Source organism: Archocentrus centrarchus, chromosome 15 (assembly GCF_007364275.1).
Source record: "Archocentrus centrarchus isolate MPI-CPG fArcCen1 chromosome 15, fArcCen1, whole genome shotgun sequence".
Classification (NCBI taxonomy): Eukaryota; Metazoa; Chordata; class Actinopteri; order Cichliformes; family Cichlidae; genus Archocentrus; species Archocentrus centrarchus.
The window spans coordinates 1,085,968-1,104,303 of NC_044360.1; the positions used below are offsets into that span (position 1 = coordinate 1,085,968).

The window sequence follows — 18,336 nt, forward strand, 5'->3', positions numbered from 1 at the left end:
TGTGTGTTTGCTCCCCTCATCTTTGAGCTGTGTATGAAGGACACACACATGCACACAAATATGCTCTGTTATGAATTAAGCTACCAGAGATCCACGTCAAGAGACAAACACTGTGTTCTGTAATGAGCAAAGTTTGTATTTATATTTTAAAATGTAAAAACGCTCTCGCTCAGGGAGAGAGGAGCTGACGCTCACTGAGCTGCTGGAGAAGAGGCTGCTCAAAACTGCCAGGAAGGAGTGAGAGGAAGGTAAGAGGAGACAAAGAGAGGAAGAGGGGAAGGAGAGGACAGCAGGGGGAGGGTGGGGAGCGCGAGGAGGAGGGGCGTCCCGGGTCAAACGGGGGAGGAAGCGCATACCTCCTTCCCCTCAGTGCAGGAAAATAAGCCAGCTGATGGACGAGAAGGGCGGGAGGAGGCGAGGATCCGCTGGAGAGCAGAAAGAGGGAAAGTTGTGCTGTGAAGTTGGAGAAAACCCGGCGCTGAGATTTTAAAAGTGTGGAAGAAAGAAGAGGAGGAGGAAGAGGGCTGACGGAGCAGCGAGGAGGAAAAGTCACCCAGACGGAGGAGGAGGAGGAGACGAGGAGGAAGAGGGCTGAAAGCAGACGGATCAGAGAGGAGACGCTGCTGCTGTCGGAGGAGCTCCACACCGAGGCTCTGAATGAAACACGGAGAACTCGGAGCAGATGATGTCATAGGTTTATGATGTCATCAGATTAATACTTGGATGATGTCGCTCTGTTTCCCTCGATAACACCTCCTCACTGCTCAGAGGCGTCGATGTGGATGTTGTTTGATTGGTGCCTGCTCTCTCACGGGCTTGGTGTGAGAGCGGGCAGAGTCGTGTCATAATGGCACGTTACCTGCTGTGCTGGGGGGGCGGGGCTCTGGAGGACAGGTACATGTACTCCTCGCCCTACCCGGCTGTGTACAGGTGAGTTTTCGAGGTTACAGAAAGAAATGTAGCAGAACTTAAACGTCTTGTTTCTGAAACGAGAGCTGAGTCGACTCCGTGATCGATAAATATGGAATTAATTAATTTCATGATACAGAGAAAACTTTGACTTTAAATCTGTTGAATTTTGAGTGTAACTGGTTTACAGGAAGTTCCTGTTCAGCAGGGCATAAACATTAGAATCACATCCACAAACACGGCGTGATTCAGTGGTTACTGTGTGTTTGTGTGTCTGCGCTGGAAGAAGTGCAAACTGGTTCACTGAGGTGATGCTGAGAATTACAATCCAACAGTTTCGTGCAAAATTTCACTTTTAGAGCAAGCACTAACCCATTTTAAGCTTTTGATTGGATGTTACTGATTAGCAGGTATCTGATGCTGGCATCAGCTGATAACTTCTGGCTCCCAGAAACCAACACAGTGTTGGAAACCATCATGCATCCTTCTGTTCAGACCACTGTGGCCAACAGAAGACTGAAATCCACGTCTGCAGTAATTTATGTCTTTGCTCCGGGACGTCGGCTAAACACAGAGGAGCAGCTGGGGTGGAGGAGGGCTGCAAAGTGGCTTGCAGTTGCTTAAACATTACAGCATTTATGAGGTTTACCAGCAGGATGTGGCAAAAGGGATCAGCTGAGCCTCAGGCCTCACTGTGATTGGTTATCTGGGGAAAATGTGATGCTTTTTTTCTTCCACGAGTTGAAGTTGTTTCAAAGACGCCCTGAGCTGCAGTTTTTCTGTAAAACAGTGACGAGTTTAAAATGTTCACTGGGAGTGAGCGTAACCTTAGTTTGACATTGTTAAAACTTTTAATGACTTTAATTAATGAAGCTAAATTGAGTGAACTCGTGTTGTCATGCAGAGAGATTTATGGTGGAGCTGCTCTGGATTTTTGGGGTCAGTGCTGCAGTGAGAAAATGCAGCCCCCCCCATCACCTCTGCAGGCCTCTCTGTTCTGCACTTTTACAAACAAACAGACTTTTTTGTTGCGCTGATGCAACCCTGTGAAATGTGAAGCTGTTCTCCTGCTGCAGAAGTGTTTGTCAGTTCTTGTATGAGGCGCTGATCTGTAACAGCATGCCAGGGTGATTTATTTACAGCACGTGGAGAGGAAGGAGGCTGTGGAGAGACGTGTGCCGTCTCCCCGTCAGCTTTCACCTCTGCTCATGTAAACCTCAGCGTTACGGTCTGCCATGCTTCGTTAGGGCATATTTTAATTAGTCCTGAACTCTTGTATTGACTGCAGAGAGGGTCTGCTGGGGTATTTGTTAGGGGCAGATTTAACTCTTGATTCACTTTCATGACCTTTAAATATAATTTTAAAACAAACATATAAATAAAACAGAGGTGGTGGGGGGGACACGGACGTCCGGCAGGGGCTTCGGAGGTCTGTGACCATCAGGAGTTCAGCCAAAGGTACCTGCTGCCCTCCACTGCAGGCACAAACAGGCCAGCAGGAGGCGCCCTGAGAAGAATCCTTTTATTTCTATGTAGATTTTGTTCACGTCACCCTCGTGAACGGTGGGGCGTCCACAAAGGACGATGTCACAGTGGCTGGAGCTGTGGTGGCGTTTCGCTGGAGCACAAGTTTGCTCAGCGGCAGATCACTGATGGCAGCAGCTCTGCTGCGGCAGCTGGAAGACGAGAGATTCTGCAGAAGATTGATGAAGCCGTCACTGCGTTTCCTGTTATCACTCCTCATATTCAGTGTAATCGTTTAGGAGACCGCAGCGAGTCTCCAACATACGTGTTCATTGGGCTGTGCTGATGTCATGTGACCATCCACAGACAGCAGCTGCTGCATCATAATGCAATCCCAGTCCTTCTGCTGCTTCACCTGCTTCTCTTCTTCCTCCTCTTCATCTGGATATCTTGATGACTGAAGTCACTGAGCTGAACAGCGAGCGGGTTTTTGTGACGGGGAAAGGCGTGTTTGATACATTCATCATCATCATCATCCTCATACGTCACATCCTGTTTTCATGATGTTGGAAGACAAAATCAGATTTAAGGATTTTAAGACCTTTATGACATATTTGACTCATGCTGACGTGTCAGCTGCAGCGTATTCACTTCATCTCATTAAAGATATTTTATTTGATTTTAGAGAATATAAGTTTTTCTGGTTCGTTAACTTAAACCTGTTTCCACACCTGCTTTTAGTCCCCTACAGCGACCTTGATGTGAAGCTCTAATAAACAATGAAGCTGGAATGAATTTCACATAATGTCAAACAGAGCGCTCCACATTGTGTTTGCTGCAGCAGCATCTTCACCTCCATCAGCAAGTGTGTAATCCACATTCATGTGTGAGTGCAGATTAAAGGCTGACCTCTGTCTGAGCAAAGAAACTCATGAATCAAAGCGCTTCATTTAAACCGACTTAAGATTGATTGGCGCTCTAAAAGGTTGATTTCCCTGCAGTAAAGGGCTGTTTCCTCTGTTTTTCCTAATGAAGTGAGAGTGAGCTGTTGGTGAAAGTAAAGACGTCTGATGGAGTATCGAGGTGTCACAGCTCTCTGTAGAGTTTCTGATGCTGTGAGTGTGTTTGTTTGAGGTTTTTGTGAAGGCACGTTCAACATAAACGACCCACTCTGACCTTTGCTGAAAGATCTCTAAGATGGGGGGTCACGTGACCCTCAGGTTTGCCTCTGAGGGTGCTGATGGAGGAGTTCCTCGCGTGTTTCTGGGCTCACTTTGGTTAAACTGCATGAACTGTGTGATCTGACTCAGCAGGAACTCGGCTCTGCTCTGAGGCTCCGATCTGCATTTCTTCAAACGGACTCCATAATAAACCTTCCTGCGATTTTTAGTGGGTCCAGACGTTTGTGCTGGATAAAAGTCCCTGCAGGCAGAGGATCTCCTCTGGAGTTTGGAGGAAGTGTGTTGTAACTTTCCAGCTGGGCATCAATTATAGATCAAGCGCTCGTTTCAGCGTGAGGCCCGAGGAACGTGTGAGAGCCGAACTGTTTTTACCTCCGTCTGAGGAGAGCCTCACACCTTCGTACAGAAGATCATCAAATCACGATCTGAACGTTTTCATTAAGGTGTCAGGAGTTATCAGCTGATGCTAGCATCCACAGATACCTGCTAATCCAGGGGTGGGCAACTCTAGGCCTCGAGGGCCAGTGTCCTGCAGGTTTTAGATGTGTTCCTGATCCAACACACCTGAGTCAAACAGAGAAGTCATTAGCAGGACTCTGGAGAACTTGACTGCATACTGAGGAGGTAATTCAGCCATTTGATTCAGGTGTGTTGGATCAGGGACACATCTAAAACGAGGCCTGGAGTTGCCCACCGCTGTGCTAATCAGTAACAAATCAAATCCCGAAACTGGAGCTCCGCCTTCTTGGACGGTCTGTTAGTCCAATGAAGCCACAGCAGCCATATGATTGGTCAGATAATTGCATTAAAAATGCTCCAAAAGGCTCCAACAGCACAAACACGGTGCAGAGGTCCAGTTCAGGGACTCCAGTTAGCTGAGGGGAAGCCTAGCAGACAGCTACCCCCCCCCCCCCCCATACAGCTGTAATGAAGGGGGAAATTGGCTCCAGAGACCAAAGCAGTTTCTGTATCAGGCTGTAAACATGTTTATGTAACATGGGAGTCTATGGGACTGACTCACTGCTGCCTCTGCTGGCCTGGATGTTGATGTTTGCCTGCAGAAAATGCATCCTGCTTTTTAACTCATTCCTTGCAGTGAAAGTTTTCCATTACTTGAGAAAATATACATACAGTCAGATGAGAAGCATCATGTATTCCTCAGCGTGTTGGGAGCATCATTTGGAAAAGTGAGACAGTCTGTCTGCGAGCTGTTTATAGGCAGTCACGTTCCCATCAGGAACCAAAGCTTCTGGAGCTGCTTGGGGGTTTGCATGTGGGATTTATTGACATTAACATAAACACTGATTAACAGCAGGCTAATTCTTTAAATCTGGGCACTGAGAGTTTCCTTATGTTCACGTCGGCCGGCTGTCACTCGGTCCCTGTATGTGGTTTGGTTGTAGTGGTTTGAGTCTGACTGACACGCCCTGGAAAATCACTCGTCTGCAGTCGTGTTTTCCTCTGTTCCTGCCTTTCGTTTTCCAGCTTTCTGTCTTGTGCTTTCTCGCTCTGCTGCTCAGTGACTCATTGTTTTAAGCCTCTCTGTCTCAGCTGGTGGATCAAACCAGTCTCAGCTCAGACGGGGGGGCGGGGGTGTCCGGCCAGGTGTCCAGATTGGGTATGATGAAAAAGACGTTTTCAACAACAAGGATCTGGGCGTCCATCCTAATGCTGTCATCCATCTCCACCTGGTATGAAAACCTGGTAGAAGGTCTTAAAAATCTTAAATTTAAGTTCCCAAACTCTTCAAAATGCCGTCTGCCTTCTTTTTCTGTTTTCTTCATCACCAGAACTCACAAAATGTCAGCATTCACTACAGGATGAGACAAAACTCGTTTACTTTGGAGCACAAAACAGTCCGTTTGGTGCATTTGCTTAAAAAACAGCTGAATGAACTGAGACCAGCGCTCCAAATATTAATGCTTTACATTAATAATGTTATCATTCCTGCCGCTTTTCCAAAAATTACTTCCAAACTGAACACAAACGAGGAGACGCGAGGAAGAAGATCAGGAACCAACCTGACAGAGGCCAGCAGGTTTAACTGCTCAATTAACAAATTAGCTCCGCCTCCTCCCTGGGAGAACCAGAGAGAGACAGAAGGTTAGTCATATGGTTTATTGGTGGGATCACAAATTCACACCTGTGGCGATTTAGAGTCACCAGGTAACCTAACCCCACTAACTGCATGTGTTTGGACTGTGGGAGGAACCTGGAGAACCCACACAGACAGGGGGAGAACCTGCAACCTCCACACAGAAAGGCCTGATGGTGGATTCAAACGCAGGACCTTTGTGCTGTGAGGCAGCAGTGCTAACCGCTGTACCACCGTGGATCTTAGGCAGGTGCTGTGTGAGCGCTCTGCCCTGCACCTCCACTGTCTCATGCTCTGTTTTAGCTTCATGTGCACGGTGAGTGCACACTGGATAACAAGCAGGAAATTCTCTGAAAGTTAATTATTGATGAGTTAATTATTGATGAGTTAACTGGAGCTCACTGCTCCAATTAGAGGTTTTCACCTGCCTGAAATTGGAGTTAGTAACAGACGAACCATCACGTCTGAATTTGGAGGCTTTGCGTTCACAGCAGGGATGATTCGATTTGGATGAAGACAAACATGGACGTGCTGTTCAGTGTTGACTGTGAGCAGTCTGACAAAGCAGCGGTGCTTTCTATGAAACGTGTCAGCGGCGGCAGACCGGGCCGGCGTATTCCTGCCGTTGACCTTGAACTCAGTCGGTGGAAGTGGGCGGCGTGCTCAGAGATGGACTGAAAGAGTTTCCTGGCGTCCTGTTGAGCGAGGTTCCCCGGCTGCTGGTTATTTCTGTCCTGGATGAATGGGCTGCGTCGGTGAGCGTGGGAGGGACTCGCCGACAGAAACATCCGGACTCACATTCACTCTGTTCACCAGGAAATACACTGCTCAAAAAAAACAGACCAGATCTCAGTGGGAAAAACTCCTGCTGGATATCTGTCCTGTATGGACTGGATAATGTGTTAACAATGGAAGGATGCCACATCGTTTGATGGAAATGAAAATGATGAACCTGCTGAATTCAAAGACACCCCAAAGTGAAACAATGACGCAGCAGCTGGAACATTTTACTGATATTTCACTGCAGCAACTCTAAATGGGCCTCAGTAGTTTGTTTGGCCAACATGTGCTTGTATGCATTCCTGACAGCATCGGGGCTCCTCCAGGAACGGCCTGCAAACTCTCACCACATGAGGCACCAGGAGGAACCCAGGACCCACTGCAGCAGTGTAGGGTCTGACAGGTCCAAGGATTTCGTCCTGATACCTGATGGCAGTCAGGGTGCTGTAGCCTGTAGAGGTCTGTGTGTCCCTCCATGGATATGCCTCCCAGACCATCACTGACCCACCAAACCGGTCATGCTGAACGATGTTACAGGCAGCATCACGTTCTCCACGGCTTCTCCAGACCCTTTCAGGTCTGTCACATGATCAGGGTGAACCTGCTGTCATCTGTGAAAAGCACAGGGCTCCAGTGGAGGACCTGCCAGTTCTGGCTCCACAGTGTCAAACAGTGAGCACAGCGCCCACTAGAGGACGTCGGGCCCTCAGGCCGCCCTCATGAAGTCTGTTTCTGATTGTTTGGTCTGAGACGTTCACACCAGTGGCTGCTGGAGGTCATTTTGTAGCTCTGCAGAGCTCATCCTGTTCCTCCTGCACAAAGGAGCAGATCCCGGTCCTGCTGATGGGTTAAGGACCTTCTGCCAATGGCACGTATTGATGTGCCATCCTGGAGGAGTTGGACTACCTGTGCAGCCTCTGTAGGGTCCAGGTATGACCTCATGCTGCCAGCAGTGACTCTGACCCTAGCCAAATGCACAACTAGTGAAAACCAGTCAGAAAAGATGAGGAGGGAAAACTGTGAGTGTCCTCCACCTGTAAACCATTCCTGTTTGGGGGGTGTCTCACTGTTGCCCCTCTAGTGCACCTGTTGGTAATTTGATGAACACCAAAGCAGCTGAAACTGATTAACCCCCCCCCCCCCCCCCTCTGATACTTACTGACCACATCAATATCACAGAGGTTTACTGACTGATGCTGAACTCTGACTAAAAAAGGTTGGTTCGTGGTCTTTGAGCCGTGGATTGCTGAGACGCCACGCTGTCCTGCTGTTTCTGGGTGGTTTGTAGTCCTTTTGGTCGTGTTCTCAGTATTTGACACTCTTCCTGTATTGTTTTATTTTTGGTTTTATTGTTTGGTCAGAATTTGGTGTCCTGTTTTTTAGTACCTGTGTTTTTGGTTGGATTTTTAATACTTGGATGTTTTTCTGTAATTTATGGTGTTTCAGGGGAAATTTGATATGCTTGTTGTTTTAAGTGTCTTTCTGTGTTTTCTTCCATTTTTCTGTTGTCTTCCAGAGTTGGTTGTAGTTGTGTATCTGGTTGTGTTTCAGGTGTGCTGTCAGAGTTGTGTAGTTGTGGTGTTGTTGTGTGGCTGTTTTCATTTATTCTCCTTCAGTGAAATGAGCTCTCAGAGCCGCTATATTTTGATGCTTCTTTTATACTTAGAATTAATTTATCAATCTAGATAATTGTGATGGGATTGATTAAGAGCAATCAATAACTGTTAGCTGTTGCAGACCTGCTGATCACCCTGATCCAGTAAAGGGAAGCTCAAGTTCATTAAGGGAAGTAGATGCAGTCCACACTGTGGTTCTCCCACTTCCCACTTTCTGACTCTCACTCTAAACTCTGACTTCATTTCCTCCTCACGCCCGAGCTTTTTAAAAAAAGTGCATTTATGTAAAGAGCGTCTGCGAGCGAAGAACGGCTGATGGAGAACGGACACATTTCCACAACGACGACAGATAGGTGCGTTACATTAAAAGTACTTCTGCTCGGCTCGGTGACGCTGGAGCACGCGGGGCTGTATTGATCCTTGAGGGGATGCTGGTCGATGCAGCAGCAAACACTCCAGTTATAAATAGACTGCAGGCTGTGAGGCTGCTGAAGGAAACACAGCCGCACGCAGCGCATTAACGTGTTTGCAGAGAAACGGGGGACTTCAGAGTGCTCTAAAGTTGAAGTGCTGAAGCTGGCTGAATGGCACCGTATGCACTGAGGACTGGTTGAGCTGGATGTTTATTAGATTGATATCAGGGTGAATATTGTTATGATAGCAGCCTGTAGACACACACAGAGCGCGTGTCCTCACTTTGACTTTGTTTTGCGTTTTTGTGATGAATACTTTTTAGCTGGGCCTTAGAAAAGTATAAGCTGTGCTCTGCTTCCAAAAACTAAAGAGTTGATGTGAAACCAGACTGAGGCGCCAGGCAGCCGTCTGTTTGAATAATGTAACAGTTTTTAAGGAATAACCTCTTTAGTGTCTCCACCTACGTATATAAAAGGAAGCTTTTCTCACTCCGTGACCTGTTAAATGTCACATTGCATTAGCTGCTAACAGTTCCTGTTTGCAGTGTAACCATGGCAACAGAAAATAATCACCGTATTCCTGCTGATGCTGAAGAAAACGTCTAAATGTGTCACAGCGAGCTGCAAGGTCATGAGGATGTCAGTTCAGCATGTTCGTGGCACAGCTGCCATCACATGAACACTATCATTTATTATTATAAGATTATTAGACCGAACTATAATAATATTACATTTTATTTGTAAGCGCCTTTCAAGGCACCCAAGGACATTTTACAGCAGTAAGAACAAAACAAAGCACAGAATAAGAAATTAAAGGAGCTAAAGTGAGTAGGCCGTCTTTAACAGGTGAGTTTTGAGTCATGATTTGAAGACAGGAACAGAGCTGATATTGAGGATGTCTGATGGGAGCGAGTTGGGGAGCAGAGTGGGAGACAGCTGTGTTCCCCACAGTGCTGAGGAGGTGCAGAGGGCACAGTGAGACGGATGGAGGAGAAGATTGGATAGATGAGGAGGGGCGAGGTTATGGATGGCCTTGAATGTGTACAGAAATATTTACAGAATTCTGAATTTAACTGGAAGCCAGTGGAGTTGCTGCAGAAGTGCCTGACTCTGTGGTTTAACTCACAGCTTAAAGCAGATAACCCGAAAGCTGGAGAGGGAACGGCGTCTCACTAAATTAGAAGATGCTCATTTAGCCTGGAAAAAGAGTTTGTTGCTCTATAAAAAAGCCCTCCGTAAAGCTAGGACATCTTACTATTCATCATTAATTGAAGAAAATAAGAACAACCCCAGGCTTGTTTTCAGCACTGTAGCCAGGCTGACAAAGAGTCAGAGCTCTGTAGAGCCGAGTATTCCTTTCACGTTAACTAGTAGGGACTTCATGGATTTCTTTACAAATAAAATTTTAGACATTAGAGAAAAAATTATTCATAACCATCTCAAAGATTATTCTTCATGTTCGGCTGCTTTCAGCACTGCTGGTATTTGTTTAGTCTCTTTTGCTCCAGTTGATCTTTCAGAGTTAACTTCAATAGTTACTTCCTCCAAACCAGCAACATGTTTATTAGATCCCATTCCTACTAGACTGTTCAAAGAAGTCTTTCCAATTATTGATGCTTCAATCTTAAAAATGATCAATCAGTCTTTATTAGTTGGCTATGTACCACAGACCTTCAAGGTGGCTGTAATTAAACCTCTACTTAAAAAGCCATCACTGACCCAGCTGTCTTAGCTAATTATAGGCCAATCTCCAACCTTCCTTTTCTCTCAAAGACTCTTGAAAGAGTAGTTGTAAAACAGCTCACTGATCATCTGCAGAGGAACGGTTTATTTGAAGAGTTTCAGTCAGGTTTCAGAATTCATCACAGTACAGAAACAGCATTAGTGAAGGTTACAAATGATCTTCTTAGAGCCTCTGACAGTGGACTCATCTCTGTGCTTGTCCTGTTGGACCTCAGTGCAGCTTTGATACTGTTGACCATAACATTTTATTACAGAGATTAGAGCTTGCTATAGGTATTAAAGGTACTGCACTGCAGTGGTTTGAATCATATTTATCTCATAGAATCCAATTTGTTCATGTAAATGGGGAGTCTTCTTCACACACTAAGGTTAATTATGGAGTTCCACAGGGTTCTGTGCTAGGACCAATTTTATTTACATTATACATGCTTCCCTTAGGCAGTATTATTAGAAAGCACTGCATCAATTTTCATTGTTATGCAGATGATACTCAGCTTTATCTATCAATGAAGCCAGATGATACACACCAATGAGTTAAACTGCAGGAATGTCTTAAAGACATTAAGGCCTGGATGACCTCTAATTTCCTGCTTCTAAATTCAGATCAAACTGAAATTGTTGTTCTCGGCCCCACAAATCTTAGAAACATGGTGTCTAACCAGATACTTACTCTGGATGGCATTACTTTGGCCTCCAGTAACACTGTGAGAAATCTTGGAGTCATTTTTGACCAGGATATGTCCTTCAATGCACATATTAAACAAATATGTAGGACCGCTTTTTTGCATTTGCGCAATATTTCTAAAATTAGAAACATCCTTTCTCAGAGTGATGCTGAAAAGCTCATTCATGCATTTATTACTTCTAGGGTGGACTATTGTAATTCATTATTATCAGGCTGTCCTAAAAGCTCCCTGAAAAGCCTTCAGCTGATCCAAAATGCTGCAGCTAGAGTACTGACAGGGACTAGAAAGAGAGAGCAGATTTCTCCCATATTGGCTTCTCTTCATTGGCTCAATGTTAAATCTAGATTAGAATTTAAAATTCTTCTCCTCACATACAAGGTCTTGAATAATCAGGCCCCATCTTATCTCAAAGACCTCATAGTACCATATCACCCCAACAGAGCACTTCTCTCTCAGACTGCTGGCTTACTTGTGGTTCCTAGGATACTTAAGAGTAGAATGGGAGGCAGAGCCTTCAGCTTTCAGGCGCCTCTTCTGTGGAACCAGCCCCAGCTTGGATTCAGGAGACAGACACCCTCTCTATTTTTAAGATTAGGCTTAAAACTTTCCTTTATGATCAAGCTTATAGTTAGGGCTGGATCAGGTGACCCTGAACCATCCCTTAGTTATGCTGCTATAGGCCTAGTCTGCTGGGGGGTTCCCATGATGCACTTTGTCTTTTCATTCACCTTATTTACTTTGTTCTTAAGGTCTTTACCTACAATATAAAGCACCTTGAGGTGACTGTTTGTTGTGATTTGGAGCTATATAAATAAAACTGAATTGAACTTGACTAAAAACAGGCATTAATAATCCTGATCTCTTTTACTTTGGTTCCTGATCGGAATTGAAGTTCATGCTGAAAACATAAATTCATATAAACAAAGCTGATCACAGTGTGCAGGAATATTTGGTGACCTGTTTTATTCTGAAAGCTCAGTGTCGTCTGATTTCTCTAGTGAATAATTCCTTTCTTATTTTGAAAGTTCACTACTCTGAGTGATCTGAGTATAAGTTTAGTTTTTGTTGCAGATCAGATTGAGTTTAGGCAGAGCTGTATTTATTCCCCTCCAACACTTCCCAGACAGGAATATTATTCCCCCTCAACGTGAGTCTGAAGTCTCGTTTCTTACCTGGGATTGAAAGAGTTCCTTTGTCTCCGCCCTGGTGGTGAAAATGAGGAAGGTAGAGCTGAATTTTCAGTTTGCGCCCTCCGCTCATTTATTGGTGGGCGTTCACGTTATTTCATTTGCTCTCCTTGCTTTGATATTTTCCAGGTAAATGGCTCTAATTTCAGGAGTTTTTCAGGTTTAATTTCCTGTTTGAAGGGAAAAGGTTTGATCCTTATTTCCTTTCCTACTCCCCTTAATCATAAATCCCACAGATTTACTCATATAAAACCAGAATTTGGCTACATTAAAAATCTAGTAACTCAAATGTGTTTCTATTGTTTGTTTTGCTTCAAAAGAGGAACTGTGAGAACAGGAACCAGAAATCTTTCTGTCCTTCAGTGAAAACGGATCTGAAAGTCTTGAAATATTAATGTCCTTTTTTGTGTTTGTGTTGTCAGGGAGCGTCCGGCGAATCGACCACCCGAGCTGCTGTACCCTCAGGCCGACGTGGCGGAGCGTCTGGCGCTCGGCGGCAGCGACGACGCGCTGGCCAACGGCATGAAGCCCGACCTGCAGGCAGCCAAACGTCTCGCCAAACGCCTCTACAACCTGGAGGGCTTCAGGAAGTCTGACGTCGCTCGACACCTCAGCAAGAAGTCAGTGTGTGTGTGTGTGTGTGTGTGTGTGTGTGTGTGTGTGTGTGTGTGTCATTCTGTACCTGTGGGTCAAAGCTCGGCTCTCTTTGCAGGGATCCTGCAGCGCTGACATCATATGAAAGCATGAATTTGCACAGTGCACACATCACGGGTCTGCTGTTACACTGGAGCACTTCTTCATGTGTACGCTGGGATCGAGCAGGTTTTGGTGAAAGTGGCTCGGTGGAAATCTGTGATCAGCCAGCAGCTGTTGTTAGCGGTCACAGCTGAGTTTACCGGAACAAAAACCAAAGGCAGATTCAGCAACGCTAATGTCCTTATCAGACAGTCCACCTCGAGTCTACGTGTCATTGATGCCGTGCTGCAGACGGCACTGTTAGCTTTCCTGCTGTGGAACTTCTGCAGGAAAAGGAGGATTTTTGCACCTCATTTTAAACAAAATCACCAAAATGTTTTATTTTTTTTACCAGATTTGACTAAAAGTGCAGATTTTATGTCCTGATCACCTTTCAGGTTATGGATCATTCATTTAGAAGGGTTTTGTGGTTGGACCTTCATCAGTCAACCTCCCTACACAGCTGTTTTAGTCTCACTTTATGACCTCAGTTATTTGGCTCTTATTTGGTCTTCCACTTAATGCTCTGTTACTTTCTTTTTGGGGTGGCTGTGGCTCAGGAGGTAGAGCAGCAGTTCACCTCCCAACCTGAAAGTTGGTGGTTCGATCCCCGGCCGCTCCAGCCTGCATGCCAAAGTATCCTTGGACAAGATACTGACCCCCAAGTTACTCGTTGGAGTATGAATGTGTGAATGAGGCATGCGCTGAGAGTGCTCAAAGTCGAGTAGAAAAGCACTCTGTAAGAACCAGTCCATTTACCATTTAATATCACGCAGGAGTGACTGATCAAAAATAAGTCACTGCTGATTGAGAATAAGCTTTTAGGCACTAAAACATTTGCACAGTGCTGCTCGTATCCTGGTAAAGTTGATCCGACCGTGTTCGTCTAACGCTGCCTGCTTCTCTCTGCAGTAACGAGTTCAGTCAGATGGTGGCCGAGGAATATCTCACCAACTTTGACTTCACGGGTCAGACCATCGACCAGGCGCTCAGGTCAGTTCTGCTTCCTGCCCGTGAGTCATTTCAAAGCTCAGCGTGAACGTCAGGATTTGATGATTATCTAACATTCAGCAGCGTTTTACTCCTGATGGACGGAAACAGGTGAGAAGCTCTGAGATGATGCTGCTCTGTCAGGAAGTGAATGATGCTGGTTTACCAACTGTATCAGCTGAAGATATTTAAAGGAGTATTTTCTGTTCAATTGCTTCCTCAGTTCTTCAGAGGACATGCTTACATCAGAGTTTAACTACAGCCCCATGCTTTAAACCAGAGGTTCCCAACCCCTGGGCCGCGGACCGGTACCGGTCCGTGGGTCATTTGGTACCAGGCCATACTTAAAGAATAAATAATTTACATTATTTTCGTTTTATTTATTATTTGAGCCTGAACAATGTTTTATTTTGAAAACTGTCCGGATTCTCTCCGTTACATCGATCTATGACTCCCTCTTGACGTGTCAAGACGCTTGTCTCGGTCATGTGATACTTCACCGCTAAAATGAAACCCACAGGCTTCACTGGTTCCTGTGGCTGTCTAACTTAATTGGTTGGTTGACCTACATAACACTCATTTAAATATTTGAGTGCTCAACAAGAGTAGAAAAGCACCACATAAGAACTAGTCCATTTACCATTTATGTTTAGCAACACGGGGATAGCAGTGAGGCGGACCCAGCCATCAAGCTGACTCTCTCCGGCGCTCGACACCGCAGCTCTGCAGCCTCTTTCCCTGTGAAATCAAAGCTTGTATTGGTGTGTGCTGGCTGATACAAGCTAGCAAAATGAGTAGCAGAGAAACCAGCTCAGGGCTCACACTGACTCAGCGTTATGGTGAGCTGTATTTTTCATGCGCTTTATACAGTAAAAATCGCCTAAATCGAAGTCGCACAAATCGGATTTTTGTTCTAGTCGGATGGCATCTGCAGGTCCTGTTTTTTCCTGACATTAATTCCAATAAAGTCACCTCCTAAATCAGCCGTATTTTTGCCTACCTCGTATGAAAAGTGTGGTCCCATTGTAATACATTTCCAATTAAATGTGATCTATAACCGGATGAGTTTAGCGCTAAAGCCCTCCTCAGCTCCGCCCACTTCCATGCATCAGCTCATTTGTGCACAACTACACACACTAACAACACTTGGAGAAGCTTTAGTGTCTTTATCAGTTCATTTCACTGGAGACAATCATGGCAGCAGGAGGCAAGTGTAAGCTACAAACTCGCACTTATGAGCAGAAATATGAGATTGTAAAATTTGTGGAAGCAAATCCAAAGATGAAGCAGTGAAATTTGATATTAGACCCCAAACTGTCGGATATTTGGAAAAATCGGATTTCATCCAATTTTTTTTACAAGCTGGATGAAACTCCATGGGCCATGTGAATCCAACTGAGGCGATTTCTACTGTATTTGTGTATCTTATTTTGAAGGCATGTTTAAGCGCTATGGGCAGAGAGGATGTGGCCTGATGTTAGGAGGACGCTGCTGATAAAGTTGCATATGAATACACAGTGGATTCACATTTATTATTATACTTTGAAAATATAACACTTTTGATTACGGTTGTATCGTTTATTTTATTTTGACGTTTTTATCCGCCACACCTTAAAGGCCGGTCCGTGGAAATATTGTCTAACACTAAAAAGGTTTGGGACCGCTGATTTAAGCAGCATTTTAACAGTTTATCAGTAGGATTAGCACCACCAGAGGGCTTTTAATGTGAAACATGTTCCAGTGACATCATAACGAGGTTCGTTAACCGTCTGTTTGCTCATTCAGGATGTTTCTGAGGCAGTTTGCTCTGATGGGGGAAACTCAGGAGAGAGAGAGAGTCCTCGCTCATTTCTCCAGGAGGTTCAGACAGTGCAACCCCGAGAGTCTGGCCAGCGAAGGTACCCCTCTCTCTGTCCACCTGTCTGTTCTTTTACCTGTCCGAGCTGTCTCACCTGTCTGTCGTTCCCTCTCTCAGACAGCATCCACACCCTGACCTGCGCCGTCATGTTGCTGAACACGGACCTGCACGGAAACGTGAGTCTCACTTTAAGTCCAGTAAATCTGTTTGAGCTGAGCCGTCGGCTGATTGGCTGCCAGGTTCAGTGGGAACTCCTTATTTGGTCAATTAGGAGCATCAGAGCACCAGTCTCTGCTCAGACTCACCTCTGCCTTATTTCTGCTGCTCTCCATAAAAGGAATAAAGTTAGGTGGGAACCTTTTGAAGGAGTAAATAAATAAATATAAAAGTTCTTAATGGATTGATAATTATGTTCACAGCCTGCAACAGGGCTGTCTGTACAATATTAATATAAGTCTGTTTCATAAGTGCTGGAAATGTTCAGCCTGCACGCAGTGTGAGTAAATATGATAAATATAAATAAAACTAATAAAAATGCTTGAACATTAACATGTGAAACAATGTGAAACAGTAATATGAAAATATCAGTATTAGAATATTATTGAAATATTGACAAAAGCCTCAAAGATATTTATCAAACATGAGCAAAAAACTAAAATATTAATGAAAGAAAAAATCAAGAAATATAAATAAAATCCTAAACTAGAAGAGAAAAGTAAAATTAATAAAATAAAATATGAACTATAAAATAGAAATAAGATTAATAAAGATATAAAGAATAAATAAAATATCAGGTGGATAAAGTGTGACAGTGAATCTCAGTTGAGGCTTCGAGCTGTCAGATATCCTTCAGACCTCCAGCTGAGGAGCACACGGACTGATTCCTCACTTCTGCTAATGAACTCGTTTAAGGAAGTGATGACTGTTACCATGACAACAGGGCTACACATTTCCTCTGAAGGTGAGAGTAGGAGTAACAGTCGCACCGTCCCCGGGACAGAAACCTTCAAACCTCTGAGAGCCTGTGGAGCTCCTCGGTGCCTCTGCTCTGCTGTCGGCATCAGAGCAAGGCAGCGTTTGGTTTTTGGGATCAAATCTGATCCCGAGCTGTGGGTATTTTAGCTCAAACTAGCTTTCCTGCTAACGGGGGAATTACAGTCTGTGTCTCGCAGTAAAACCTCGTGCTGGGAGGGTAACGTCATCCAAGCCATGAGCTAACGGCTCACTTAGCTGACAGGTTTAAAGTGATTTATAGCAGCTAACATCACCAGATTCATGCCGTGTAGCAAACTTACAGCTGGCTGGCTAACCGTGTGTGTGTGTGTAACGTCATCTCCTTCAGCATCACATCTGAGCAGACGCATGATTGGCTGGCCTGCCAGACCCGAGTGCTAAGATGGTGACTGTGTCATGAGTGCACCCAGGGTGTGAGGTTAGAGTCAGAATACAGGACGTGGATGTAAGTCAGGTTCAGCTGATGGAAACGAGACGTGTGTGTGTGTGTGTGTGTGTGTGTGTGTGTGTGTGTGTGTGTTTGCAGAACGTGGGGAAGAGGATGTCCTCCAGCCAGTTCATCTCTAACCTGGAAGGACTCAACAACGGAAAAGATTTTCCCAAGGATCTGCTTAAGGTACGTCTCTCACACACACACACACACACACACGCACACGCACAGAGGTGTGTGTGACTTGTTGTCGCCCTTGAGAACAATGGCATGCGCTGATTTTGGCATCACAGCTGCTGGCGTGCAGCCAGCTTTGGTGGTTTGATTGTTACCTGATGCGCGCGGCGTGGTTGGCGGAGACATGAGTGTGCGAGCAGGTCGGTCTTTACCGCTGTTTCAGAGATATATTACACAGCATATATAATGCAGTCCAGTCAGATGGTACTGCAGCCTGAACCTGCTGTACCAGCACTGATAGTGTGCGTTTTTTTTTCTGAGTGGTGACACCTGTCACTCTGCACCAAGTCCTGCACGCCTCAAGCATAAATGACTATGGGGCTTTGATGACATCACAGGCAGCATGTGCAACAACCCACAGACCATGAGCGAGGCTCAACCAGGTCCAGCCTAAAAAATATCCTCCCGGAGCAGAAATGTCCTCGAATTTCAGACGTGTCCCCGTAATGTGGACGTGTCAGAGTCCTCACGAGGACAGAAAAACATGAGCGCACACACATTCTTGTTTGCATCCCTTCTGAGGACATTAGAGGAACTTCCTGGAGCTTCTTCCAGCCTTAAACAAGTCTTCACCCTTAAACTGAATGATTGGTGTTATGGGGACTGTGTCCTCAGGAAGAGGTTTGTGTCCCCACAGTGCAGCAATTCTTAGTTTGTGACTGTCGGAGCAGAAAAAGGAGCGATGCATTAATTTCACCTCTTATGACTGGCAGGCAGAGCGCGTGTGTGTGTGTGTGTGTTTCAGTGTGTGTCGGTCTCGTTCTCCCACTCTTTTGTTTCCATCTCAGTTTTTCCATCTCAGCCTCCGAGCGATCAACATGAATCTGCGTCACCTCTTCACCTCCATCATCATCATCATCATCGTGCCTCTCTGTTAACGTGTGTGTTGAGTGTTTTCTTGCCTTCAGCTTGTCGCTGGTTGGATGGCTGCTTGTTGATGAAGCACTGAGTGTGTGGGCAGCAGCACCGACTGACTGACTGAGAGCAAGAAAAACACT

At 45.3% G+C, this 18,336-nt stretch overlaps 1 protein-coding gene across 2 annotated transcripts in view; it reads left to right on the forward strand.

The window, feature by feature from the left end:
* Window positions 1–18,336, forward strand: part of LOC115793687 (PH and SEC7 domain-containing protein 1-like) — a 55,529-nt gene that overhangs the window by 24,797 nt on the left and 12,396 nt on the right. For both annotated transcript variants that reach the window (XM_030748785.1, XM_030748784.1), the window contains 5 exons: window positions 12,497–12,694; window positions 13,722–13,802; window positions 15,585–15,697; window positions 15,775–15,833; window positions 17,198–17,287. In XM_030748785.1, coding sequence (XP_030604645.1) covers window positions 12,497–12,694; window positions 13,722–13,802; window positions 15,585–15,697; window positions 15,775–15,833; window positions 17,198–17,287 — 541 coding nt within the window. The remainder of the gene's footprint in view (window positions 1–12,496; window positions 12,695–13,721; window positions 13,803–15,584; window positions 15,698–15,774; window positions 15,834–17,197; window positions 17,288–18,336) is intronic.